This window comes from Antedon mediterranea, chromosome 2 (genome assembly GCF_964355755.1).
Source record: "Antedon mediterranea chromosome 2, ecAntMedi1.1, whole genome shotgun sequence".
Taxonomy (NCBI): domain Eukaryota; kingdom Metazoa; phylum Echinodermata; class Crinoidea; order Comatulida; family Antedonidae; genus Antedon; species Antedon mediterranea.
In genome coordinates, this window is record NC_092671.1 from 11,335,919 (window position 1) to 11,362,960 (window position 27,042).

At 33.2% G+C, this 27,042-nt stretch overlaps 3 protein-coding genes across 4 annotated transcripts; 1 reads left to right on the top strand and 2 right to left on the bottom strand.

The window, feature by feature from the left end:
* Nucleotides 1–2,269: 2,269 nt before the first annotated feature.
* LOC140040405 (homeobox protein Dlx6a-like) lies at nucleotides 2,270–9,473 on the bottom strand. The gene is made up of 3 exons (XM_072086311.1): nucleotides 8,934–9,473; nucleotides 8,324–8,511; nucleotides 2,270–3,148 (listed from the first exon to the last, which is right to left on the bottom strand). Exons 1-3 carry the CDS (start codon nucleotides 9,241–9,243, stop codon nucleotides 2,804–2,806), a joined length of 843 nt encoding a protein of 280 aa, XP_071942412.1. The 5' UTR covers nucleotides 9,244–9,473; the 3' UTR covers nucleotides 2,270–2,803.
* Nucleotides 9,474–17,165: 7,692 nt separating this feature from the next.
* Nucleotides 17,166–24,286, bottom strand: LOC140040407 (sperm microtubule associated protein 1-like). Of its 2 annotated transcripts, XM_072086314.1 has the most exons (5): nucleotides 24,079–24,286; nucleotides 20,935–21,225; nucleotides 20,229–20,530; nucleotides 18,308–18,416; nucleotides 17,621–17,782 (listed from the first exon to the last, which is right to left on the bottom strand). In XM_072086314.1, exons 1-5 carry the CDS (start codon nucleotides 24,145–24,147, stop codon nucleotides 17,759–17,761), a joined length of 795 nt encoding a protein of 264 aa, XP_071942415.1. In that variant the 5' UTR covers nucleotides 24,148–24,286; the 3' UTR covers nucleotides 17,621–17,758. The 2 variants fall into 2 exon arrangements, with proteins under 2 accessions (XP_071942416.1, XP_071942415.1); XM_072086315.1 differs by lacking the exons at nucleotides 20,229–20,530; nucleotides 20,935–21,225; nucleotides 24,079–24,286 and adding an exon at nucleotides 19,192–19,746 and having other exon boundaries at nucleotides 17,166–17,782.
* On the top strand, nucleotides 22,884–27,017 carry LOC140040410 (uncharacterized). The gene is made up of 6 exons (XM_072086317.1): nucleotides 22,884–23,189; nucleotides 25,046–25,136; nucleotides 25,443–25,528; nucleotides 25,656–25,763; nucleotides 26,052–26,117; nucleotides 26,412–27,017. Exons 1-6 carry the CDS (start codon nucleotides 23,115–23,117, stop codon nucleotides 26,487–26,489), a joined length of 504 nt encoding a protein of 167 aa, XP_071942418.1. The 5' UTR covers nucleotides 22,884–23,114; the 3' UTR covers nucleotides 26,490–27,017.
* The last annotated feature ends 25 nt before the right edge of the window (nucleotides 27,018–27,042 follow it).

Here is a 27,042-nt window from a genome sequence, read left to right on the forward strand (position 1 = left end):
TGAGACAATAAGGATCCAGCCGTGTTCAAGTAGGCCTAGCTAATCACCTCAATATAAACTCTTGAAAAAGAATTTGAAATGAGCATGTACAGTTTTTTTTTATTTCACGTCTGCTCCCCTTCTTTCTTTTCATACACAGATATTACATCGTAAACAATATCAATAAATCAAATAATTATTTTTTTCACTGGTAAACGCTTCTGGAGGCTGTTAAAACTTAAAATGTCTTCATCCTACACTATAATGCATGGAGGGTTTGGAAGATGTATTGTTATAGGCCCAGTTAGTTCCTCCTTGATTGTTGAATAGGCAGGCCTCACACTATTTCTGTTTCTATCTTATTCTTACCATACTCAAGTCAGGTTACCTGTATGATATTCTTTCCTTTCTATGTTACTATACTACTTAGATCGAGAATACCTATTAATGCCGACAAAATGTTAATTGTATATTCCTAGACTGCGCAGCAGATAGACACGATTGGCTCCAGTTTTAATCATCAACATCTATTCAATTATAGTTTATGAAGCGCAACAATACTAGTACGCTCATAATGTTTATTATACACGTGTTTAGCATAATTACTACTTACTATTTTAGTTTAATGTGTTTGAACTCGTATCTCAGTTGAAAACTATGTAATCGTCAATTTTTTTTTAGAACACTGCCCTCTTCTTGTTAAGGTACTAGACTTACTAATTACGCTATTCATAAATGAAGTATTCATAAAAATGACAACAAAATTGTATTCACAAACTAGATGCAATTTTCTTGCGAATATGAAGTGATTATTGAATGAATAAAAGTGGTAGCAATCTACAAACGAAAAAAACAATGTTTATACAGTAGATGTATTGGTCTGCATCACTTATTTACACAAATTCATGATAAATTTTGCCGTGGACCTATAAGTAGAGATTTATTTATATAAGGTCCATGATCGAACGAATACTGGCGCGTATTAAACAAAAATAAAGTAAAATATGAGCACATTTTGCTTCTGTATCATCATGTAGGCTACTTATAGGCATACATGGATAAGTTTAGCTAAATTAATTTCTCCATTATCCGACGATTAGAAATTTTGCCACTTTTGATTTAAATGTTTTGAATGTCGCCCTCTTTTGTTCAAAAACTTTTCTGTTAGAAAGAAACCTGGAGAAAGTCCCAGAAAATATTTATTGAGATTGTGTTGTGATTATAGAGGGCGTCAAACATGTTCATGTTGCACAAAATAAAAGAGTCTTCTTCATTTAAGTGTAAACTGTATTACTAAATATAACTAAAGTTCAGTTTAATGTAAACATTTTACAACTTAATTCAGACTGACAAGCACCCGCTTCTTTTGATGACAACTGTATGTTGTATCTATGAGTTATAATTATATTATATTATATTAATCAATACGTTATTCTTTAACATGGTCTGAAGATCCAAATATCCTCATCAAAATCCATCTACTATAAAACTATAAAATAAGCATCATACTGCAAACATTGCCAAGCGCCAACAAGTCTGATACACTAACAATCGCTTGAATAAAAGGTTTGTGTGAATGACTCCAAACTGAACAGAAGGGTGAACGATTCTACCTCATATCTATTCTAGCCCAATCGAGCGTGGGGGAATTCGGCAAAACGTGTTCTAAACAGGAATTGTACCCATTATTTTTAGATGCATTATACTTTCAATGTCAATGCCATCCTAACATGTTTTTGTTATTGTGATATTATCTAAAAACTTTAAATAACGTGTTGGGTTATCTACTATTATTAAAACCAGTTTATTGATCTACTTACTATAGTCTATTGTTGAATTTGACCCTGAAATTGTGTTCTTCAGTTTTTGTTTTTTACTGTTTTATGAAACGTTTCCGAGTATGTTATATTTTATTTTTGACTCGACAACGATGAAAAGATTTGTCAAAATATCCTATGTACATTTTGACAATCCATTATGTAATCTTGGAGTTTGGAATATACCAGTAATTAATTGTAAAAGCAGTAAAAATTAAATCATCTTTTTTCACGTTATTAGAGCTATATGTATTAAAGCAGGTCAGCAAGACAGTTTTAAAGCGACAGTTCTTCAATTCACATAATGAACATAAAATCTCTGATAAATGCGACCAAAATGTAGAATCGTTCCATCTTAAATTGCACTCTAATAACCATAATAAATGTAACAACAAACTACATGCGATTTTACAGATAAACTTTGTCAATTTATTTATTCGTTATGTACATAATAATATTAACAATAGCTATAACACAACATTCTTATCAATTACAATCTATTTTGTTTTACATTTCTAGTTTATTTACACATTATGAGAAGGATTGTTTTTGGTTGGTACATACCCGATAGAGACTTTTCTGACAAATAAGCCAATACAGACACTCCTATTGGAAGAAAATACCAAGTAGAAGAGAAAAATAATAACAAAATACTCCCGTTATGTCATTCATTGAAGCATTTGGGCTAGGTTTGTACCGTGGTGGTTAAATGATGGATTCACATCTACTGTATTGTTTGGGAAACTTACTATAGATCTAAAGGATCCAGTTATTTAAAACACAGATTGGAAAATGAAAGGGAAAAAAGATTTTTTAACCAATTTTTTTTTCTATAAAGATCCTTGTCATGTTCTTTAACAACCGTCTGTTAGTATAGACTTTTAGTAGGAGAGCCATTAGATAACCGACTTCGAATGTGTATTTGGAGCAGCTTTATACTGTACCAAACTTCTGTTTTCATATAAATTATTTTATTCAATATAGGCCTATTTGTTTTGTTATTGGTGTTAAATAGCTTGTTGCACTTGACTCAGTGTCATATGATGACCGTTGTTAACGTGTTGGTGGTAGTTCTGTTGAGGTGACACTTCAGTCTGCTGTGGGTACCAGCCGTATTGCTGTTGGTGAGGCCCATATGAACTCTGCGAATGCTTTAAGTTGGCTCTCATTTCCCATGTGTCGGGTGATGCTCGTTCTTCGTCGAGTTGTGTCGTTGAGTGTGCTTTATGAGGTGAGCCTAGGGGTGGAATCTGCTGCTGTGTTGTCGATGGACTCTGTTTGCTGTGCGTTATTTGTTGATGACGAAGCACTTTCTTGTATTTTGATCTTCGGTTTTGAAACCAAATTTTAACCTGTAAAGAAAGAAAAATAAATGAAACATTAAGAAATCAAGACTTTAAGTTTAAAAAATAAGTTTAAAATATAAAGGCACTTGGTTGTTTATGCTATTATAAATAGTGTACATTTTTTTGCTTTCTATATTTAGTTTTAGCATTTTAGTTATAAATGTATTTTTACAAATAATGGTTAATAGTTTTAAATTTGTATAGCGCAAATTACAAATAGTCTCTATGCGCAATATTTCGTTTCTTTGGATGCTGTACTTTTAGCAGGTTATTATTACTATCAATTAATATCTGGCGACCTTGACGCGTGAAGCTAATACACTATTTGGTTTTGTTCAGAAACACGTTTTTATTAAAAGAAAATAACATAGAACAGCAACAACCTAGAGTTCATTGTATACCAAAATTCTAAGCATGTTGAATAGATTCTATAGAAAGAACACAGAAATAGGAACAATGATCATATCGTGCGCTTCCTCAAGGATGCGAAAGCTACGTTCTCATGACTGACCATGCGATAATAGATACAAGCTACCTTCACGCATATTGTCAGCCCCTAGCAAGGTTTAAGGCCAGGGCAATATACCCTGATAGGGTTCAGTAAGAATAATAAAGGGTGCTAAAGTGATTGCTTTTCTTTTTCTAATCCACGCGTTCTTTGAATGATACATATTAAGTTAAATTGTTACGAAGTAATTATTGATAAAACAATTAATGTAATAATAGATAACATTATGATATAATTATATATTGACAACAATAATTGTATACGTTAATTATATTTCAATACTGTATTATTAATATATAATTACCAGTACTTGTATTCATTTTATCGATACTGTAACGAGAACACTTTTTAGATTAATAAATACTATCAATGATAGCCTATACTTTTTTAAATGTTGTCAGTTATATTGAAAGTGTAACTTTTACTTTCAGATTTTTAAGTAAATTAATGACGAATGTGTTTGTATAGCTATTATTGATTATACTGTTTGATTAAATTGCCTAATTTTGACATTAAACCACAGATATGGACAAAAGTATACAATATTGTAGGCGGATTTGGATTTTGTTTCCTCAGCTTAGGCCTATTACTGTACCTCTAAAAAGGCAGCAGTCCTAACTCTCTGCGCAGCTGAAGATAACACTAAAGCAGTGAGCAGATTATATCATACGCGTGTCTCATTAATTAACGCATTTCAATAAGTCAAGTAATTAGCCAATTCATTACTTGATTCGGTCTTTCTCATTAACATTTCAGTCGCTTTGTGCTGCCTCTTGAGTCGGTAAATGACTCCAATCCGAAGAGCAACAGGTGGTCACCTGATCGTTCTAGGCTTCTTATGAAGCCCCGCGATGCAATGTTTTCAGAAGTGGCGTGAAGCACGGTTAAGCATTACATCAAGCGTGTATGTGACGTCTGCCGCACCACGCATTACGTAATGTCTCCTTTCTTTTCAATGAAGAGAAGGATGCTTAATTTAGCCTATGATACTTAGCGTGTATCTAACAAAATGAATCAGTATCTCAAGGGTTTTTAAGTCTTTGATTTGTCTAGTAGTAATTAAACGATGATGTTTGAATTTAACAAATATTTGTCAAATTAATTACAATTAATTGGAATTTCGTTATCTTTACAAATAGGGCAAATTTAAGTGAGTGTTTATAGGTTATATAAGAAAGTAACATACTAATATCGTATAACTAACCAATTGAATTTTGTATTTGTGTTGTGGAGTAAAAATATTATAAACACAAATAATAGTTATCCAGCATAGAATACAATGGTTTTCTTTAAGCAGAATTCAATTCTTAAGATAGACACGTTTCTTCCGATGGAGTTGAAAATACTCTAAATGTATTGTTTAACAAAAGACGGAAAGGTTCATTGTCCGATATAAAATAAGTAGGACAACGACGTCGCCTTGCAATAATTTTGTTCTCATTGTTTAGGCCTAAACGAGGTAAATATGTTCTATTGTATAACTTTTTTTTATTATTAAACTTTGTTTAATTATGAGACAATAGTTAGAAAAACATTATTAAAAATTGTCGTATCATAATTATCAAAATGTATAATAAACACTCCAATAATTGATACAAAAATAAACATTGAAAATGAATGCAATGAGCTCAGCGAAGAGATTCAAAGTATATGCGCGTGTATCGTAGCGTTTTATCAGCATTTTAAGGCGCGCGTACACAACCCGTAACGATCCATCTGAATTTTAACACGCGTGTGTTGCATCAATTCATGGTGCGGCCGACATCAACTGATGTGGATATTTGTTATGCCCGTGTTGGTGTTAGCGAATAATTGTGGCAATTGTAGTCCCGTTAGTGTGGAAACTGGTGATTATTGGACCGGTAGTGACCCACTGGAAATGTCGTTACTTGTGTCGTAGTCAGTACCGTGCGGAGTGTTATTGGTAAAGATTATTACTGCAAATTATTGGAGTCAGGTCCTTTGTAGGAGGCTGGGTGCTTACTTTTATTGGTACCGGGAGTGGAATGTTGTCGATGCTTGTGGTATAGTGCTATGACTGTGGCAGTTGATGTTGTATACGGTGCCGGGTACTGGTACAGTAAATTATTGGAGTCAATGACATCGAAAAGCTGTGTCGCGTGCTGTCTGATTTACTTTTACTTTAAGAACATAGGATACAATCAAAGCTGCCAGCGGCAGAGAGACGTTCTGTCTTAAGCATTAGACTACATAGACTTGTTTACATAATGAAATACACAATTCCATTTGTTTCATTAAGTCATACTAAGAACTGCTGTGATCTCTGTCAAGACGAGTACAAAGCGTATTATCCAAGACTAAAGCATTGTAATAATGAATTCAATTAAATTGGTTACCAGTAGGCCTACTTGTTACCCTCATTGTTAAATTTCAACTAACAGAATGTAGCATGTCCTTATTTTTTTTTTGCCCTAATTTTTTAATAATAGTTGAATTGTCTTCGAATTTATTCGGATTCAATTTGATTTTGATCACATTTAAGTGTGTTGTATTGCAGCGTCAGAATATCATTTATATATTAATCCCATCAATTGATATTATTACTATTATTGAATGTATGAGTTTTGATCTTTTCTTTTTAAAAATAATTATACATGTAGTATTTTTTTATTCTATTTGTTGTGAAATATATTGTAAAGAAAATTACAAGATATATTTAAAATGTCAACATATTTCAATAAGTTAGGCAGATGTTTTATCCATAAGAAAACAGTGTTAAAATAAAGAACAATTAAACCAGTGGGCTTTATCCGATCAAATCAACAGAGAAAATGCACATGTTACATAGTCGTTAACAATAATTAAAAATAGTAACAGCAATCATAGGGGTTGGGTGGGAATTATGTTAAATGGGGAACGAACAAAGTGTCCCTTTATAAGTGGTATCCCCCGTGGCGGCATGTGTTAAAACATATTGCCCTTTGTTCGTCTGTCACGGGAAGTGTATACCCTTCATTTAATAGGTGTCCCAAAAATGGTTCTAATGTATATTCATGGCCCTATAATTATTAATTAAAGTAGCATTGTTCGTTATGATTTTTTGGAGACATCAAATAAAATGAATATACAGTTCGAATTAGATCGATTCAACTCGTTAAAGTTCTATGAACTTGTTTCCTTAGGTCTGTATGACGTTTACACCATGGAGGATTTATTATTATTATTTATTGCCAAAAACAAGTTACAAACACACAGAAACTAAGGGAGTAGGCAGGAACCTAAAAGTGAACCTAATCACTATAACAAGAGTTCAGGTTCCGTACTCCCAAAGTAACAACTATGATATATAATAAACTATATAAAAATATTTATATTACAAATAGACCAATCAACAGTGTCAATATAAACTTATATAAAGCTCAATTAAAACGGAGACTAACACTTGACATTCTCATGACATCAGCTATTTCATTTCATTGAAAAAATAGACACGCCTGGTCAAAAAAGGAATGTTTGAAATGATGGATAGCAAACGGAAAAAGAAACAAATAGATACAAAATCAATATAAAATATCGGAATTCACAATGTAAGGAAATTAAGTACAGAAACTGTAAAAAAAAATCTTCTGTTGTTGAACGATTTTTGTCGTTTTGTATAACAAAAGAGAGCAATGTTACCGGTAGGTTTAATTAATTCATTAATTAAAACTGTAGGTCTAAATGTACAACAGGTGCCGCGTCGGTATTCCGTGACAGACGATGATTTGAATTGTTACTGCTGCAATATCTGTCGCACTATTTACTACCTGGTATTGTCCGTAAATTAATTCGTTTTCTAATTTTACATATTTTAAATAAACATTGTATGTTTGTATTGTTATTTGGAATAAACTATGCATTTCACCTCATAGCATGTTGTAATAAACATGTTTAGTTTTAGCAATTTGAATCACCAATCGAAAGTGTTTTGTTATAATTCGTGTCATATACTAGGTTTTTAGAATATACAGCACAACTCACCTATTCAGGGGACATCCATAAAAGGAATGTATGTTTTTATACACAGTGTACATCCCTTAAATAGACAGTTTTCCTTGAAACGAATTAAGCATATTGTGTGTCTTAACATTACGACCAACCACTATTTTCACGGGACACCCACATTAGGAGGACGACTTGTTTGGTTCCGAAATTGTCCCCTTAATATGGGTTCTATTGTATTGTCAAAATTGCATCGCCAAGGTATTGGCCTATTACTGGTACAAAGCTATTCAGGGGAAATCCTATTGAGGAAACATTCGGGCGGTGTGTTTTAACACTAAAACCAACCCCTCTATTTTTTATGAGACTTCGTTCCAAAGATGTACTCTTAATAGGGTTCGAAGTCAATCTACTAATTTCTTTCAAACAGTAAACGAACGATATTAGTACTATACAGAGAACCCCAATACCTTCGTTAACCAAGTTCCCCCTTATTATGGATATCTTTTGAAGTGCGTGCCCCAAAAAAAGATTGTAATGTCAATCTAATACCGCCCTTTCACACCAAAAACAAAACTCCGGTGTTTTGGTGTGAAAGGCACAATCAAACAACTCCGGAGTTCAAAACATTGGGGATTGAACAGCTGAACATGTTCTCTGGAGATCACAGCGGAGTTTTGGTGTGAAAGGGGTATAAGCATTAAAGTAACTTTACAAAATAATTTGTTTACCTGTGTTTGTGTAAGACCTAAGGATGCCGCTAATTCTGCTCGTTCTGGTAGGGCTAAATACTGTGTTAGTTGGAACCGTTGGTTTAATTGCTGCAATTGGATATTGCTGTAAATAGTTCGAGGTTTTCGTATCTTCTTTCCTTTGTGATTTAACTTTCCCTTTAATTCAGTTTTATCATCAGGACATACTGTATGAAAATACATCATATTAAAGGATATAAGAATATTCAGAAATACAATATTGATATTTTTTATTTTAAAAATGTTACGAATACGATCACAACTATATACAATTTATAAACCATAAACTAAATGACTTTTATTTAAAATTGGAAAAATTGATCACAGAATAAATATGTGTAGGCCTAATGATGAAAAATTAATTATTCAAGAAACCTCATTATAAAACAAATTTCAAGTCAGTCAAGTCAAGTAAATTTATTGTCATTTGTAAACATATAAAAAACATTTACATTGAAATGAATTTGAACGGTTTCGGCTAACACCAAATAAATAGAACTTACATGGTGAAACTATCTCCCGCCGGACACCATACACAATACATGCTTAGGCCTAAATTAGTTTTAAATTAATTATTATAATCTCTTACCGTCAGTTGTAGGACTTGGTATCGGACAAACGTTCGGATAAGTATGATGGCGGTGAGAATTCATTGGATTCATTGAAAACGGATAACCTATGGAACGCGGGTGTTGCATAGAAGCAGCCGAAGGGTACGGATGACCCTCGTGATGAGACTGCGGTGGTCCAGTTGCGCACCTCATACCGGGTGGGGGTATATACTGATGCGGGTTACCTGACCCATACGGTAGCTGCGGTGATTGCATCTGTTGAATTTCCATGAACGCTGATTTTGGGCAAAATGAATGTTCGTAGCTGTCTGCCATAATGTTCATCATTGTGATCCGATGGTGTGGTGATCCTGATGTTTCACTGTAAACTGATATAACGATTCTAAAATCACATAAAGGCCCCTACAACACACATAAAATCTCTGTTTTGTGGTCTGAACCGGTAGACTATTTGTTTGTATCTTCATTGACAGCAAAAGTGCATTTGCTTTTTGTACTCTCGACAACAATCCGTCTATTCTTTTTGTCATTCATTGTGTTAGCCCGTTGATTGACATCAAAGCTCCGCCCCTTGTCTAACAATCAGCAAATCAAATTCGTTGTTACTCAATATCAGTTTTAACAAACAAATGTATTATCGTAGAATTTCAATGATATTATTTTAGTACATTATTTAATATTTTAAAAAGCTGGATTATGATACTATTTGGCCATGATCTATTCCTTGAACCATAAAATTTTACTTTTCAAACTTAATTATGGTTGTACTGTACACATATTGTTATATTAGAACCTTATTTCCGATGTCAATCAATCCCAGCATTTTCAAATATTGATTGATGAGAATGAAATATAATTATTGATAAAAAAAATATGTAACCATGTTATTTATTAAGATATACAAATAATATCCGACAGTACATAAGTATCAATAACAAAACACTGATAATCAATAACCATTTTCGATATCAATAAATCATTGTACAGTTTTGTTTTTTTTATATGGATTTATATGAATCAGTTTTAGTTATTGATAAAACAAATATTTTTTAATTCCTAGAAATATCTGAAATGTACATAAGAATGAATAGAAATAATAATCAATACAATCATTTAAATAAAGGGGTCCGGTGATGGGCTTAAATATTATGTATTGTTTCCCCCACCCTCAACACATGTTCTGTTTGATTTTGAGCATTCTGAAAAACCGTCTTTTTTAGGATTTAATTTTATTTTCTAATCAATTATATTTATTTCAACTAAATAGCAATAATAATTATTCGACGGTATTATTATCGATTCCCCCACATTGGTTTAATAATTCTTTTATTTACAAATTTGCAAAAAAGTACACACATTTAAAGAAATTTTTGGACAAAGATATTCAGAAAGATGTTCTGTTCTTTTTATAAAAGGGATTAAGAGAAGAATACAATATAGCCTAAGCGATAGACTCGAAGAATAGACTCGGTAAAATCTAACTAAAGTTAAGTGTTGTAAATCTGACGGCGCCAGGTAATAATGGGGTGTTCGCGAGCCACAACCTGATGACGTCACATTGAACATTAAAAAAAATAAATCAACATTGTTGTTTTATTTTTATGAGCTTTCAAAATAAATATGGGTTTCTTGAGAATGTATCCAATGTTTACGATCATTTTCTTAGAGCATAAAGAATTATTATCTTCCGAACAAACATAAAAAAAGAAGATTTTGAGACTTAAACCGAAAAACAATAAGCAGAATAAGTTGTATGTTTATTATGCTAAGAACAAAGGTTCGAATATCATCAAGTTTGGCACCTGGTGTATTGAAAAGGGCGTGGTTTAATGGGTACCCGTTTAATTAATGGTACGCTTTGTGACATAACTTTAGGTGTGTATTTACTTTCTTCTGAATTTCATCAGTAAAATTGTCAGAGGGGCGTTGGGAGGTGACCAGGTGTCTTTTCTCGTGTCGGGTCCCGTCCACAAATATGGTGAGGTACCATGGTGATCGATGTACTACATTTTGGCTACGATTGGATGAGGATCACTTTCCCATAGTCTATACTATATTTATAGGTATACATTACTAATCGTATTTTTGTCCATGTTGACACCAAATGTTAATTGCATTTTTAATTAATGCATTGAAAATCAATGATGAACTCTTATGACCTATCATTATACCTACTTGATTAAATCGGTGGCTATGTAGCCTTTGTTGAAAAAGTAGTTTAATATTAAGTGGGATCATTACAAAGATAGGCCTAGATTTGTCTAGCCGTCCGGCTACTTGTCGATAACGGCTTTTGATTCTATGCAAACCCCATTTTAACCACACAGTTTAATGTTTAGATGTATTGTTTTAGATGGGTAGTCAAATTGGTGCCACTTGGATCGTTGGATATTGTAAATACCCTTGTCGGCCGGTTGGTCTTTTAGTAGCCCTAATCATCTATTGTGTTATATGATCGATATCACTTAACTTTCTTAACGTTACCCGACATGCAATCCTAAACCCCCTTCCTCTTAGAACACTTTGAAATCCAGCGGTGGATTAACATTTTGATCGGTCCATTGATGAATTAGATATATCTAAATTGTTGTCTTCGCAGGTATTGTTAGATAATGTCTATACAGTACCAACAGTGTGCCTAGTATACTTGTTTTAAGATAAGCTCCTATTTAATCACCGATAATTCATTGTTAATTGACAAACTTTACAGAAACATTTACAATAATTATCAACAATCAGTTGACTTTAGCTCTTTGTTATAAAATATCGCGAATGTGTTCTATAATTACATAACAGTTTAAATGTTACCTCATTAATATTACTCTCCAGGTAAACACCAACTGATTTTATACGGCAGTACATAAGTTTAAATGTATCATTTTATTATTTATTTATTTTATTTTATTTCTTTAGGCAATGTGGCCAAGGATTACCAATAGTAAATGTATCACTGTCCTATCAGATAGGCCTGATACAGGGGCTATTTTGTGAACCAGTTCCCCAGCGTAACCCCCTACTCTTTTCGAATAATGAACTGGGTTCTTTAAAGTGCACACAGGTTATAACTGTGTACACTGGACCTACGGTTTATAGTCCTTACCCGAGAAGACTTGTTCCTCCACCAGAACTAGGAGCGAGTCGGCCTCGAACTCTTACCGATGTTGTTGGCTCTTTAGGTACGGTAAACGGCTCCCCTGCCTTAACCGCTCGGCCATTTGACTCGCTCTTTGTTATTATATATCGCTAATGTGTTCTATAATTAAAAGTTTAATGTTACCTCATTCAATATTACTGTCCAGGTGAACACCAACTTTTGGTTCAAAATATAATGTACATAATGTATCTTTATACCAATACAAAGACAAAAGCATTCTCACTGATTTCCTCATTTTCATCGTGTATAAATACATTTTAATTTCCAATGTTGTCACCAGGCAGTAATTTCTAATTCATATGTTTATTTTCAATTACATTACATGAAACTGGACTAGGCCAATACTCACTATTCAGTGAGGCATTCTGAAATAATAGGTCTCATTTTCAATTTTACTAAATATATTTATAGTACATATACGGTACTTACAATAGATGAATAATAATGAGAAGAATAATTCATTAATATTAACACCTACTCTAATTGGTAGACTCTAATTATAAATAAATACTCGTTATTTTTTAATTACTACAATATCCTTCTGGCCTGTACATCGGAACAATTCAAATTGATTTAAATAAACCAATTCCTACGGCGAGCACACTGCCATTGACTTCAATCAAGTTTTAGTGGCGACGAAGATTGTCCCAATAACGATGACCTAAAGAGAGACATCTTGAGCAACTTTAGTTTAGAAGTGTTAAATCTGTATAAAGGCCTAGACAACTACAGGTATATCATAAATTCAACGGAAATAAGATTTACCATCTATATAAGCGGTCGAGTAAGATGACAAACGGAAGTAGGAAGATGATATTATGTACAGTAATACAACATTATATAGGGCTAACACTATTGTATTAATGTTTCTGTTAACAGAGCCCATGACAAAACAAAACACCGAACTGATGGAAAATGTAATTGTTATAACTAAATAATGTAAAGTAATAAAGGGGGAGCCACTTTATACAAATAGATTATGGCATTGATATTACATCTAAAACACATTATTTTATGACGTGATGAAAAGGCTTCCCCAGCCGAAAATGTTTTCTTATTATATTGTAACATAGGCATATTTCCTCTATGGTAGGCCAATGTTTTCAAACTAAATAGCCCAAGTTACGAGTGCGTGGGTTTCTATGAAACAGTGCTGGGTGTTTGGTAAAACGACCACAATGAAGGCGATAAGTTTTGTTTCATTTCATCCTTCATTTACTGAAACAATGAATGATTGGTATGAATGGAGAATCAGAGAATAAAGGAAGGTGTGATTAAAACAATATATAACGGAAGAAACTAAATAAAGAGTTACAGAAAAATGATGATGCCGATAATAATATTAATGTTGATAATGATTATAATAATGATGATTTGTTTGTCTTGAGCTCTGTCTACACTATCAAACTAGTTTGACAAAAAAAAGTGTGATGTGCCCAAATATGGTAGTTATATACCCAAATATGGTAATGATAAGGCATCACCATGTCCATATATGGGCACATCACATGATTTTGTCAAAGTTTGATAGTGTAGACAAGGCTTTATAAAATCTAACGCAGACGATCATCATATTATCACGGAATTATTATTACTAGATGGTTCTCGAATACACAGTAATTTCAGCGTAAAAAATGTACGTACAGCAGGACTATAGTACATTGTCATTTACAGAAACGAATCAATAGACATGATGATTTATGTAAAATTAACACCCTGGGAATTAGGCCTTGTCTTAAAAATGAGTCCAATTTTTTTATCTGAACTCATTTAAACAAACCCAATTTGTGTTTTGTATATAACATTAGAGTTGAGGGATGGGGAAGAAGATGGGAAGAACAATTTTTAAATATATTCTCTATCCACTCAGTAACGAAATATTGTTTAAAATGTTTTATAGGCCTATTAATAATATACCACTAAACACAGTAAAACATTTACGATTTATAATGCTTTTTTAAAACTTTCCGTGTTATACGGTAGTCGACCGAAATAGTAAAGTACATAACGATACACTACTACGACGTTTATATTTTTTATAATTATTAATTACTACAAACGTTGAGAAGCAACTGTCAGTAATCTACCCACAATCACAGTAATAAATGTTCTTTGTATATTTTGTTTATATATCTAACAGTAACCACATTCACAGTAAGACAGTTTAGATTCAAATGGCGAACAAAAATGGTTAATACGTACAGTATTCACAATATTGTCAAAGTATTGCAATACTATATATAAGTTTTATTCTCCACGGGCCCATAAATTTACCTTCCTGTTGTTAAACCAATGGCTCATAAATTTACCTACAAACTGGGAGTCTGAGAGATTGGAATGTTCCATTCATCGCAAATCAATACATTTGTTTAAACGTATATTAAATCTATCAAAATAGTATTTTTTTAAAGAAAATCGGCCTGTCTTCAACATTATACTGTACTCGAGCTGTTCAACCGGTTTTCAGCTATTAAAAACAATTATCGTAGGAGGAGATAGGAAAATGCGAAGTATCCTCGTATTATTGTGTGCAGGTATTTTTCATGAGGACATCCATTAGAACCTAAATTCGTTTTAATCGTCAATAACTAATTATCTAACTAAATTTAATTAGTAAACAGGGTTACATCAGGTGGTTAAAATCAGTACCGAGATTCTAACCAACTTTATACACCATCGAGTAAACATTCTAGAAATAACGCGCGATTTACCGAATGTTGCCCTTACGTAAATTTATATATAGATTATATTATTGTTGTATAAATTGTATTTTTAAATAGTACTTTTATAGACTGTAGTGATTGTCAATAATAAAAAGTATTTATTTGGTAAATTACACAAACCAACAGTGGTGTTGGTAGTCTATGAGTGCTGCTTACCTGGATAAACCGACAATATAGCCTCTCTCTCCGAAGAGAGGATACAATTTACGAAAAACAAAAATCCGTATATATAACATTTTAACATTATCATAAACGGTTGTTCATCCTTAAACAGTATGAAACAAAGAATGATAACCCAATTATTCATTAAAATAATTTTATAATAATTGTATTGTGTGAAAACACAGAATAATCGTATTATTTAGTAGGGCCTATAATAACTATAATAGTAGTGTTTATATATTTAACCGCAGCCACGTCAATTCTGTGCTAGCATGATGCACAATTTACTACTATATAGAATTAATATAGTAATAACTACTGAGGCTGAATTAAACGCGGACGCTGACTGAGTGTATCGCGTAAAAATATCGTCACGACGTATTTTTTTTAATATTATGTAAACATTGCATTTATTATACAGTTTTCATTCCATTAAGCACACTCGTAATTGGCGTAATTATCATCTTAACATAGTCTTCGTATATAGTGGAAAAGTCTGCTATATGTTTGCACCACATAGACATTCGTTTTAGGCCCATGGTCAATTCAATTATCCATGTTAAACTGCTAGGACTAAGTACATCAGCGGTTGTTTAAGAGTTCCATTTTCTGATTTTACTCAACGCGTTGTCTTTTAAACAAATGAAAATAATTGTTCATAATTGGGTAATCTTGGGGTGTCTTTCGTTTTAGTAAGTAAATGGATTTAGCGTAAGAATACCATGCACTTCAGATAGAAAAAAATAATACGTTAGAATGTATGATAACCTCCCGACTATTTTCTTCTTGTTTTATTAGAGTACTGTAGTATCAAATAGTCAATATGGTTGTGCAAATCGTCTTAGGGTATATATCGCATGTTTTTATGTTAGACATGACATGACACCTGCGTAAAAAAGACACAGTGAGCTATGACATTTTTGTACCATTATTTGTGTTATGTTATGGGTAAAATAGCAGGCCTGAATAACATACCTCGGCCAAAACAGTTAGTTAAGTTAACAAAGTTTCTGATTGGCCAGTCGTGTAATAAATAATCACTGTATTCGCACGCGTATGTCTAAATGTAAAATCTAAGGATCGCTTTACTAATTGACTTAACTTAGCTGTGTTTTACACGATCTCCCGACGGCGAGGTCTTAACAATACAAACATTTTCTACCATTACGTAATCGACGAATCACATCTATTATCATTTTAATGGTTTCTGTTTAAACATGAGTCGCTTATATTAAGGAAGAATTGTGTATTTCATAGGAATAGCTTTGTTTTTCATTTCAATACCATGTGGTCTTAGTTGAGGCCTATAGAAATATCAATGGATTATCGCGTATACGTCTTAGTTAACATATTTCTTTTAAGAAGGAAAATAGGTTGGTTAACTCATTTTGAGATTTTAACAATTAAAAAAATCGATAAATGATTTTTTGTTGTGTTATGTCATATGTAGGCCTACAGATACGACTGTTCTCAAGATACTGTGTTACCCGTTCATTCTACACATGCGAGGGAAGGCCTCACATGAATCTTTAATCCTCCCATGCATTTGACCTATCGGTAATTATGTATGTGTTGAAGAGTCCCTATCCAATCGAATTTGGACATCTGCATATCTCTTTCTCTGATATTGAAAGGCTCCCTCCCCATACCCATCACAATGAGAAATAAAGGGCATTAGGCCTATGGAAAATACACATCTGAAATTGTCTCTTGTCGATCAATGCATTGCTGTTCATGTGTATCACCCTCTCTAAACCTCCATCAGATTGAGTCTAATCAACTTAAAACAGTATGTAATGCACTTAGGCCTACAACTTACCGTCGACTTGACTCAAAAACTCTGATTGACTACCCACCGCTAACTACCTCCTCAGCTTTTCTTCTCGAATCCGTATTGCATTTTTAATAACTATCATGCAAATTAAGCCTTTGTTTGTTGGTGCATATTGGCGGTGCACTACCCGGTGAGGTTGTATTTATTCTCGTCCCCATAAACAGACTACTGTATTATTAAGTTACGCCATATTACATTTACCATTAATTAATTACCAAATCATAGCATGTTTATAAATTGTATCCTCATCCTCAGTAACTTTTTTGCGCATGGTTTATGAAATTTTACACAAAGCTTGAATTTGGTGAAAAGGGTTTCATCTGGAATTAGTTAACTATAATCATACATGGAACACATCACATAACGAAATGTCATTTTTATTTACAAATATTTGAATGATATCAGCACAATCATTGTATCTGAAGCAACAACAACGAACAATATTTTATGTTCAAATATCAAGAATGTACAAAAGTTAATCATTTGAACAATATAATAATGATAATTTATCAATGAAAATAATAATAGTCACTAGCCGTTGTATACGTACATTGACTTGACAAAGTCAACCCCCTTAAACTAAAGCATTGTAGGCTATACATTAATAAATAAATTGTTGCATGTGCAAAGGTGTGTATTAGCTTGTATGAAATAAACTTTTGTTATCAGTTTGGTTATTCGATTTGACCAATCCGCCGCACAAGCGATGGATTATTCGGACTGTGATGATATCGCTTGTTATTGGTCAACTCGCTTGCGTTTTGTTTAAGTCCTAGTGGGAACCAAGCTTTTAGCAAGAGAACGTGGCTGTGTATATTTGAACTAAGCACTATTAATGTGTTGGAGACCGACTACTTGTTCCGAACGGTGACGGAACTTGTCGAAGCCACGGTGAATTCCGACGATATCCGAATTGTCCGTTGTATCCACAATTTGGTTTTGCGTCTTGCATGAACTGCGCATGTCCATTTACTTGGTCTTTTGAGTGGCCAGCTACGAAGGATATAAAGAAAGATTTCGTAATATTATTTTTACTGGAAGGAATGTATGATGTACTTTTATAGAACTTTTATAGTTAGGACGTTAACAGTACTGTATTATTATTGTTATAGTATGAGACTTTAAGCCCAAGTGTCCCACATAAAGCTTGGTTCGCACTAGGCAACGAAAGGACGTAAGAGCAACGCAAGAGAGTTGACCAATGACACTGATAGTTCAAAATAATCCATCGCTTGCCATTGATCAAATTACTTTGCGCTTACGTCCTTGCGCTACGTCCTAGTGGGAACCAAGCTTTATTTGGACACACCTACGGGACAATACGAACGAGGGAAAGTATGTTTTAACACTACGGTCAATAGGCCTACCTATCAATCGGGTGGCTCAATACCGGGGTTCTTCTGTATATAAATATTGTTGTTATAATAATAAATTGAAGAATGATGGTGCATTGGTGGCATTTATATTGTTAAAAATGTGATGGCGAGGACGATGACGTCATTTAAAATAATAATTTACCTTTGGCAGAATTGGGGGCGTCGTTTCTTGCGTGGAGGTATTTGTAGCCAGCGCCCGATTCGATGAACCTATCAATGACGGGACCGTCGATCGAACACCCACCTTTGCTCTGAAAACAAATAAAAATATTATTTAAACAAAATATAAAAAAAAAACAATTATATAATTATTCTACAGATATCTATGCCCTTCTTGTCATACGTATTAATATTTGTTTGTCTTCATTCATTAGAATAAAACTGAAATAAATGAAAAATGGTACTAGAGCAATAATGAAGACCAAGAAAATACAATACATAATTATTCATAGCCTCGTAGCTTAATGATATTATTAAGGACTAAATTATTATTTTATCATGTGGACAAGTGGTGTGATACATTAACCTTACTGTTCATACAATAATCGTATATAGATTGCTATAGCAAATAGCAACAAGATCTGTAATCTAAGTATTGGAATATAATAATATACTTTCTCTATGTCGATATTTTCTCGCTGTACCACTGTTTTACATAAATAGCTCTATCCAGGATTTAAAATGCAAAAGGGGAGGGGGTGTATGAGGCGTGCAAAACAATTTGGTTGTTGAACAGACTTTCAAGAATCCACCCATTTTTAATCGTTATGATAGTACTTAAAACACATACTATACGGACTGGTAGATCGTAGAAAAAAAAATCTAACTAATGTAAGTTAAATTTATGACTAAAGCATCTTAATAACATGTAATGTACTTGAACATTTTATATCATAAAACCCTACCAGGTACACTACCATGCGATACCGGGCCCCTACCTGGGGATACCGGGTACTACCGGGCGAAGATTTAGCATGACCGAACATAACAGCATCTATTCTAAGTATTCGTCTCGTTCTGACCTACCTGACCAGTTTTTTGAAGTACCTCTGGCACTTTTTCCCGATGAAAATACATTTGAACGTGTTTGTCTTTTTGAGAATTATAAGGAGGAATAGCTGGCCCGAGTTTAGGTTGGGCCATAGCATAGTCATTTGATATACTGCTAACAGCTATACAATCCAATAAAAACTCCTTTTCCTTCTGTTCCATTTCTTCGATAGTTGGCGATGGCGGTCCTCTGTGAGACTTCTTCTTGATTTCTGCTTGATTCGGCATTGTTTATTGTATTTACAGTATATTCAATTATTAATTAGAAATTAAAAGCCTTCCAATATATCTTCAAATTGGTAACTTACTGGCGTGAACAACAAACACACGCGAATGTTAAGTTGAATGCTAAACCTGGTGAGGTGTCAACAACACAGCTTGTTGCTATGCAAGAGTCCCAAGAGTAAACATTGAAACGGAAAGAGAGTTCGTAACCAGCTTACAAGAGGTTCACCCTTTGTACTTTGCTACTTTAAATCGTAAACCATTGTAATGGAAACAATCAAACGAACAATCGCGTCATCTTAGGAGATTATAACTATCTTCACTTTGCCACAGTCAAACACATATTCTGTTAACCCACTAACTAGGCATTTTCATTCTTATTTGAGGGTGTACCATGCGTGCAAAATCTATCCTATGCCATGTATATTAATATATTACAGCATTAAAAATAATCAGCATAATCATGCTATAATTTTACAGTGCCTGTTACCAGTAGTAGCCTACAGTTCATTTGTTTCGTTACCGTAAGTTTTAGTAAAATAACATGAAGATGCATTTAGATCATTCTTGTTACAAACTATAAAATCTTTATAATTTTATATAAGCCTACTAATTAAAGGTCATTAAAATAAGTTAGAATTTTAATTTGTCCGAATGTTGTTAGACCTTGACCTTATAGATGAATCCATTTTTCTAATAATTTATCGATATATTAATTATACATGTACTGAAGACGAATGAAACAGGCCTATTAAGCTAATAATGTACGTTCAGACTTTACTACGAACCTTTGCATTCTGAACATCGCCCCCGACGGTAACTCTTCTGGTATTGTTCTCGACATCACACTATGTACTCCTTTTTTACGCAGGTAGCCCATCGTGTGTGAATCCTTCAATGAGTTATACGTAGGTACCAAAGGTCTGAATGGATACTTTGTAACAGCATTTGTGGCAACGACGCTATCTACGATGAACTCGTGCCGTTTTTCCTGAAGCTGGACGGCAGTCGGTGGTCGTGGAAGTCGACGTCGACCAGAAAGGGTGTTACTCCAACGGGCTTGGGATTCATCATCTTTTGTGTTCCTTTTCTAGAAGTAGAAAATAAATCACTGATTTGGACATTTTATTTTGGTTCTAGTTGGTTCATATTTTTAAAGCTCGGTCTACACTTTAACTTTATATGAAAAATGCGATGTGCCCATATATGAACATGATGATGTCACATCACTACCATATTTTGGTAAATCACCACCATATTTGGGCACATCACATTTTTTTGTCAAACTAGTTTGATAGGTAGCGTAGACAGAGCTTAAGAATACTAAAGATTGTGTTATTTAATAAACCAAATGCGCTCCATTCCGTTTGTAATTTTCAGCATCCCCAATCTTAAATTACGTCATATAGGCCTAAAACAAACAATTAAACATGTATTGTTCCAATACATAGGCTATAATTAGTTTGATTTGAAATGTAAATATTTACAACGCACCCCTTCAGCATAAACAGTTTTCTTGAGGACACGTTGTACCAAAGGCGATAAAAAGTACGCACGCGCGTAGTGATCACGAAGAGCGTCATATTTCGGTATGATGTCAGGACTCCATTTGTAACGCCTCTTTTCAATGGAGATGCAGTCAAGGATAAACAGATCCTCAAGCTCTTTGACTTGGTCTGGTGTTGGCTCAGGTGTTGATAAATTCTTAATAGAATCTTTGCGCCACAATGGGCTGTTAAACATAACTCGACCACTCACTGTGGATGGTGACATTCTCGAAGTGCTCTGTAATTTGTAAAAAAAGCAATTATGATTCTTTATAAATGAAAATTAATCAAAGTTGTGTAAATAATAAGTCGCCTTGCTTAAGTTGCAATACCAAACAGAAATTCAAGTAGAAATAATGTTATTTAATTATTTGAAAGATTTGTTTTAAGTTATAATTTACCGCTCGTAAAGTTTACGATATAATACTTATTGTTAAATGATAAAAAGGTTAGAAACAATGCTAAAAAATGAATTTTGTAAATACTAATAAGTCTTTATTGTGTGCGTGTAAGGAATGCTAAGAAAAATTTAATGAGAGACCAGTTTTATATTATCATTATGAATCGTGTCCCTGCAGTATTACCAAAACACACCACGGGCCTAAATGAGTAGAGGTCCAATGATAAAAGATAATTTTATATCAATAATAAGACTACAAACATTTATAAACTATTTCTATGATTTCTTACCTAAACTTTGCGAAGATAAATAATATCCCTAATAGTAATAAGCTCTGAAATCGCAGACACGAACTTTTCAAGACTAAACAGCAACTACCGTAAGTTAAAGTTAACATTTGCTCATATACTTATCATCAATCAGTTTCTATAGTTACAAGTAATTTGAACTTTCATAATGTTTGTATCGACTTTTTTTTATTAAGAATAATATCGAGTGTTCATTACAAGAAGAACAAAGCTTTCCAGTAGGGTCACCCCGTTAAAACCAAAAACTGTTGTCAGCAGTCAGCAATTAGGAGACAGTGAATAGACCTAGGGTTGATTGACGCGGGTTGATGTATATTGTATAAAAAGACCCGCGGAGACCACGATAAACAACTTTCTTGTCTTTTATTCATTTCTACTCATTATTAAATCTCCAGAAGTTGTACGGAAATTTTGTTGTCACTGTGTCAATCATAATAAAAATAGTACCACGTTTAATTAAATGACAAATAACGATTGAAATTAAATAACATAAGAATAAATAATCATATAACAATTGCATTTATTTTTATTTGTTAATAATAACAGTAGGCCTATAATAAAAGTAATTACCAATTATATTTTTAATAATAATAATAATAGTATTGACAACAACAATAATTATAATACATAGATAATAACATTAACTCTATCATAAAGGTTAAGTATTGCTCTGTCAATAATTATTTTGTGTTTTTGACTATTTCATTTTATTTCATATAACTTGTATAATTCGCTTCTTATTTAAATGTTGTTTTTGATACCTTTCTTTTTGTTATTTTGCCTTGTAAATAAAAAATCTTATAAACGTGTGCAGCTGTTTCAAAAGCGTTTGTTCATATCAATAAATATGGAAACAGTCTTGTTCTGACTTAGTGATTCGAAAGTTGTGTGCGAAACTTATAGATTTCGATAAAGTAATGCGCGTCCATATCTTATTGTTTGTTTTAACCTTTTATTTTATATCTGGTAAAAGATAGTGAACAATTCAGTATTTTAAATTTAGCTTGGGGTGCGACGACGACGTCCACTGTGAAGTTCAATACGCCCTCAACTTGTTGTAATTCTATGCGATTGGTACAATTTATACCCAATGACAAAGCACCGCATTAACTATTACCATAATAAAGGAAAGCGGTAGCAATATAGTTAAGGTTTATTATTCGGGTTAGGCTAAGCGTAAAGAGTAATAACACAAGGAATATTCACGTCTGAAATGATGCGTGATAGGCGTTCTTTTCATTGCACAAAATAACAATAGTAAATTGACCCTGATCTGACTAAGCGCAAGATTTTTTATAGAACACACCCTTGACATAACTGACAATTTCATCGTGTATTGTAGATCTGTCTTAAATACAAAACTGGGGGACCCTGTCAGTTGTTTTGATTCTACAGTTTGGTACTAATATCAACGTCAAGATGGCGATCATGAAATATTGCTGTTTCTGTTTCAATCTTCGCAGTGGAACTATGGTGGCAGCGATGCTTTCTCTGGTAAGGACAATAACACTTTTGAATTGAAGAATTACATTGTAAAGAGCCTACATGTTTAATTAGAGACAGGGCGCGTTATTGACTCTCACGCTGTGTTCACATATATTATCATAATGTAGTTTGCTATTTTGTATACTGTACATATAGAAGGTATAGTTCATTAATAATTAAATAATCGCATCGAGCTGAATTGTTCAATACAAATCCAAGAAACTGGTAGGAAATACCCTTTTCTGGAAATGATAATTAATATAGGCCCTAATTATAATAATATATATCGATATCCATCATATGACAAATAGCCTGATGAATACCATGGAGAAATTTCTCCATGTTAATACTTAGGTTAATCTTGTTTACTACCCCGCTGTTTGGCTGCTACTGTATTACGCAAAGGTGGACTTTTTTTTGCGTTTGCCTATAATAGTATTAGGCATTCATGCATTGGAATAGTTAGCCCTATTGAAAACAACATTGGATTGACACAGCACCTATAGTATCTAATATGTTACGTAGTCAAATAATAACATTGTAGCAAATGAATAAAACATGTTCATACATTAAAAAATGAATCTTTACGGTGCGACATCCAACCAATGGAGGAAATATACATTATATTTCCTCCATGATCCAACATAGACCAAATGTGTTGATTTATTTCCTCAAATATGAGCTCAAGAACTACAGTCACACAACGGCATACAAAATATGAATATAAGCATAATTATTAGCTTAATGAATAATTTCAATAATGTTTCATGAGAGTCAACATCGTGCCATCGAAACCGAATGATGTGTATTTCTTTCATGGTGTAGTGTACGACCATTAAAGAGTGATGATAATTGGTTCTACCATGGACCTATAAATTAGGTCCCTGGTTCTACATACCTTTCTCCCACTTATGGTACCACCTCCTGAACCAGTAGCAGAACTCCATCTTGTCTCGGCACATATCATTCTTGATAGGTTAAGTTGGCATAAACTGTCTTTGAAACCAATTGAGTCACTCAACTCTGTTTAGGTCGCGTTTCTTGCCAAACTTTCTCATGTTTTGCTAGTTACCATAGGAATTTGCCTTTTTTGTGAAAAGTACAGTAAATAATGCACAATAAACACGCATTCTTTGTTATAATATTCGGGTCAACTATTTGAAAGGCCTATGATTTTCAACAATAGGTTATACCTTTTCGTTAACATTGGCATTAATCTAGGAACACTGTTAAAATGGTGAGGAATTTAAAATGCTTTAGAAAGTTTATGCTATACACAAAATAACACTTTGTGTCTGACTGTGAATGACGTAAAATTGTATAAATAAACATTTTAATTAAATACAGGAACAAGTTGCTATTTTGTTCATTAAAACCCGATTTTCACAATTTACCTATCTGGTGGTGTATAGCAAAAAATGAAATACTGTTTTTTGGACAAATTTACCTACCTGGTGGTGTATAGCAAAAAATAAAATACTGTTTCTTGGACAAACTATTCAATATCCAATATATATTTCCGCTTGAATGAAGGAAATAACAGATATATGATACATTTTCTACCATAATTCGGAGATAATTATGTAGGCCTATAAACAGTTTATATACAATTTTCGAAAGACTCCTTTGGAAACAAGTTGTATCAAACTTGTACGGATTATCCGAGCATAAATACTCATGTTTATTGTCTTTAGTATGTTAAATAATAATGACTTTTCTCAAATATTGTCGTAAAAACCAGTATTTTATTTGATAAACTGTTGTTACACACCAGGTAGGTAAATAAAAATGTGCTTTTAATTAACAAAATACCCAAATACTAAAGAAGAATCTTCTATCCAAGTTGTAATATCTTTATACCACAGATTTTGTCAATGTTGGCTGCATTGGGATATGTGTGGACGTTACTTGAGTTTGTAGTATTTGAACCAAGCTTATCGAACAACAATTACGTTGGTATGTATATTGTGTCATATTAGGGAGCTTTTTTACACGAGCACGTAAACGTTACCTTTAACGAATGACGTCAACATTCTAAAGTGGGCGGAGATTGAGCGTTGTATGTTGGAAAATAGCGTTATCGTTTACGTGCTCGTGCGAAAGCGCCATATTAATACATCATACAACATGTAACTACAGTAGTGTAACAGTATACGTTAAATAACTAAATAAAAGCTCACAAGGATGAAACGTATTGTCACCTGTATGAGGTGGGCATGAACATGGTTAGCTGAATACTTACAACAATTGAATTTCTTTCAGCCGGTTGGATAGTCAACTTGTGTTTGGTTGTACTACAAGTTTTGGTGATAATCTACGCATTTATCCTTTTCATTGGAGCATTTTGTGTAAGTTAAAAATACCCTCTATTTAGTAATTCTGAATTTATTACCGTATTTGTATAATGCTGTATTGTAACCGCTTGTTGTCTAACTATATAAATCTGTTACAAAAATACTAACTTGTTTTCTGCAGTGGAGTGATGGAGCAGGGCTCTTCTACGTGGTGACGACGGCTCTGACGTATTTGGCCGAGTTAGGATGCGTCATCTACATCGCCTACCTACATTCGGAGGAACTTGAAGTAAGAATTAATACACAATCAAGATAAACAAATTATGTATATCAACTGCATTAGGCTTGCATTAAGCATGTCACATTTTTAAATCATTTCACTGTTTTTATATCATATTGTATTGATTATTGTGCTTGTAAGTGTTGTTGTCCGATGATTTGAGGAAAGAGAGTGGACGATAAAACTTCATAGAATGATGATGGTGATGATTTACTCTGGCGATGATCACGTGATTATATAGTGTTATTAATGGTTAGACACTTTTCCCTTATACTTATTATTTTGTTTCTTTCTTAGAATCTTGCCGAATCTGAATTTGTTATTGCACAGATTGCATTCTTTATCTTCAGAACACTGGTCCACGTAAGTTGTTTTTAATATTGCTCAATCTCAGGTCGTTTTCTTTCTTGGTCAGGGGGCTGAGGTTGAATCCCATCTTATCATTCTCCGGGTACTTGGTTAGGGAACACAATTATAGAAATAAAATGGTTTACTGAGTTTCAGTCAACTCAATGTATTTCTCCGTGGTATAGGCCTATTTAACAATGTAATTAAGTAATTAAAACATGCTTAAATTAGTATACTTAACTATTTCTAATTACTTACCGTAACTATTTCTAGTTACTTAATTATTCCTAATTACTTTTTATTGTACAGGTATACGTAATGGTGTTAGCATTCGCCTTCTACGAGTTCATCAACGAAAGACGTAACAAATACGTACAAAATCGTTAATTTTGGTTTTTAAAGAAGTGTTTAATTAAAAATGTAACAATGCTTATTTTGCCTGATATGAATTGCATAACAGTTTATTTTTGGAACCTCAATTCGATAGCAACAAGTACAAGTAGGCCCTACAAGTTTATTTTTAGAAAGCTACTAAAATAATTTTCAAGTTATTACATGCAATAAGAAAAGCTCATTTCAACAACTCTCCATTTGTAACAAGCAAAAAATGAAATTGAAGCGTTAGGCTTAACTTAGTCATGAAATTAAGAGGCTATCACCCAATTGATACTGAGCTGCTCATGACATAATATGATGTTAATTAGTTATACCCACTTTTGGATGTGACCTGAAAAGTACCAAGCCTAGTCCTTCATGTTTCTCCTTTACACAGACTAAGTTCAACCGAAGTTCATTAGAAAGCATTATGTGGAAGCCATTCTAAAACCTTTTATTTTTATTGATTTTTTTATATATTTATATACGTAATCTTCGAGGGAAAAAAAACGATTATAGAGTATAGGCCTAAGTTTATAATCTCTAGTGTGTTACTGACTGTAGT

Coding starts and splice junctions, on each gene's coding strand:
- LOC140040405 (XM_072086311.1), bottom strand. CDS start 9,243: ATGATGAACATTATGGCAGACAGCTACGAACATTCATTTTGCCCAAAA. Junction 8,512..8,933: donor ACCAAGTCCTACAACTGACG/GTAAGAGATTAT, acceptor ATTTTCATACAG/TATGTCCTGATGATAAAACT. Junction 3,149..8,323: donor TAGGTCTTACACAAACACAG/GTAAACAAATTA, acceptor CTTTCTTTACAG/GTTAAAATTTGGTTTCAAAA.
- LOC140040410 (XM_072086317.1), top strand. CDS start 23,115: ATGGCGATCATGAAATATTGCTGTTTCTGTTTCAATCTTCGCAGTGGA. Junction 25,137..25,442: donor ATCGAACAACAATTACGTTG/GTATGTATATTG, acceptor AATTTCTTTCAG/CCGGTTGGATAGTCAACTTG. Junction 25,764..26,051: donor TACATTCGGAGGAACTTGAA/GTAAGAATTAAT, acceptor TTTCTTTCTTAG/AATCTTGCCGAATCTGAATT.
- LOC140040407 (XM_072086314.1), bottom strand. CDS start 24,147: ATGATATGTGCCGAGACAAGATGGAGTTCTGCTACTGGTTCAGGAGGT. Junction 18,417..20,228: donor GCGATGTTCAGAATGCAAAG/GTTCGTAGTAAA, acceptor ATTTGTTTTCAG/AGCAAAGGTGGGTGTTCGAT. Junction 17,783..18,307: donor CGCCCCCAATTCTGCCAAAG/GTAAATTATTAT, acceptor TATCCTTCGTAG/CTGGCCACTCAAAAGACCAA.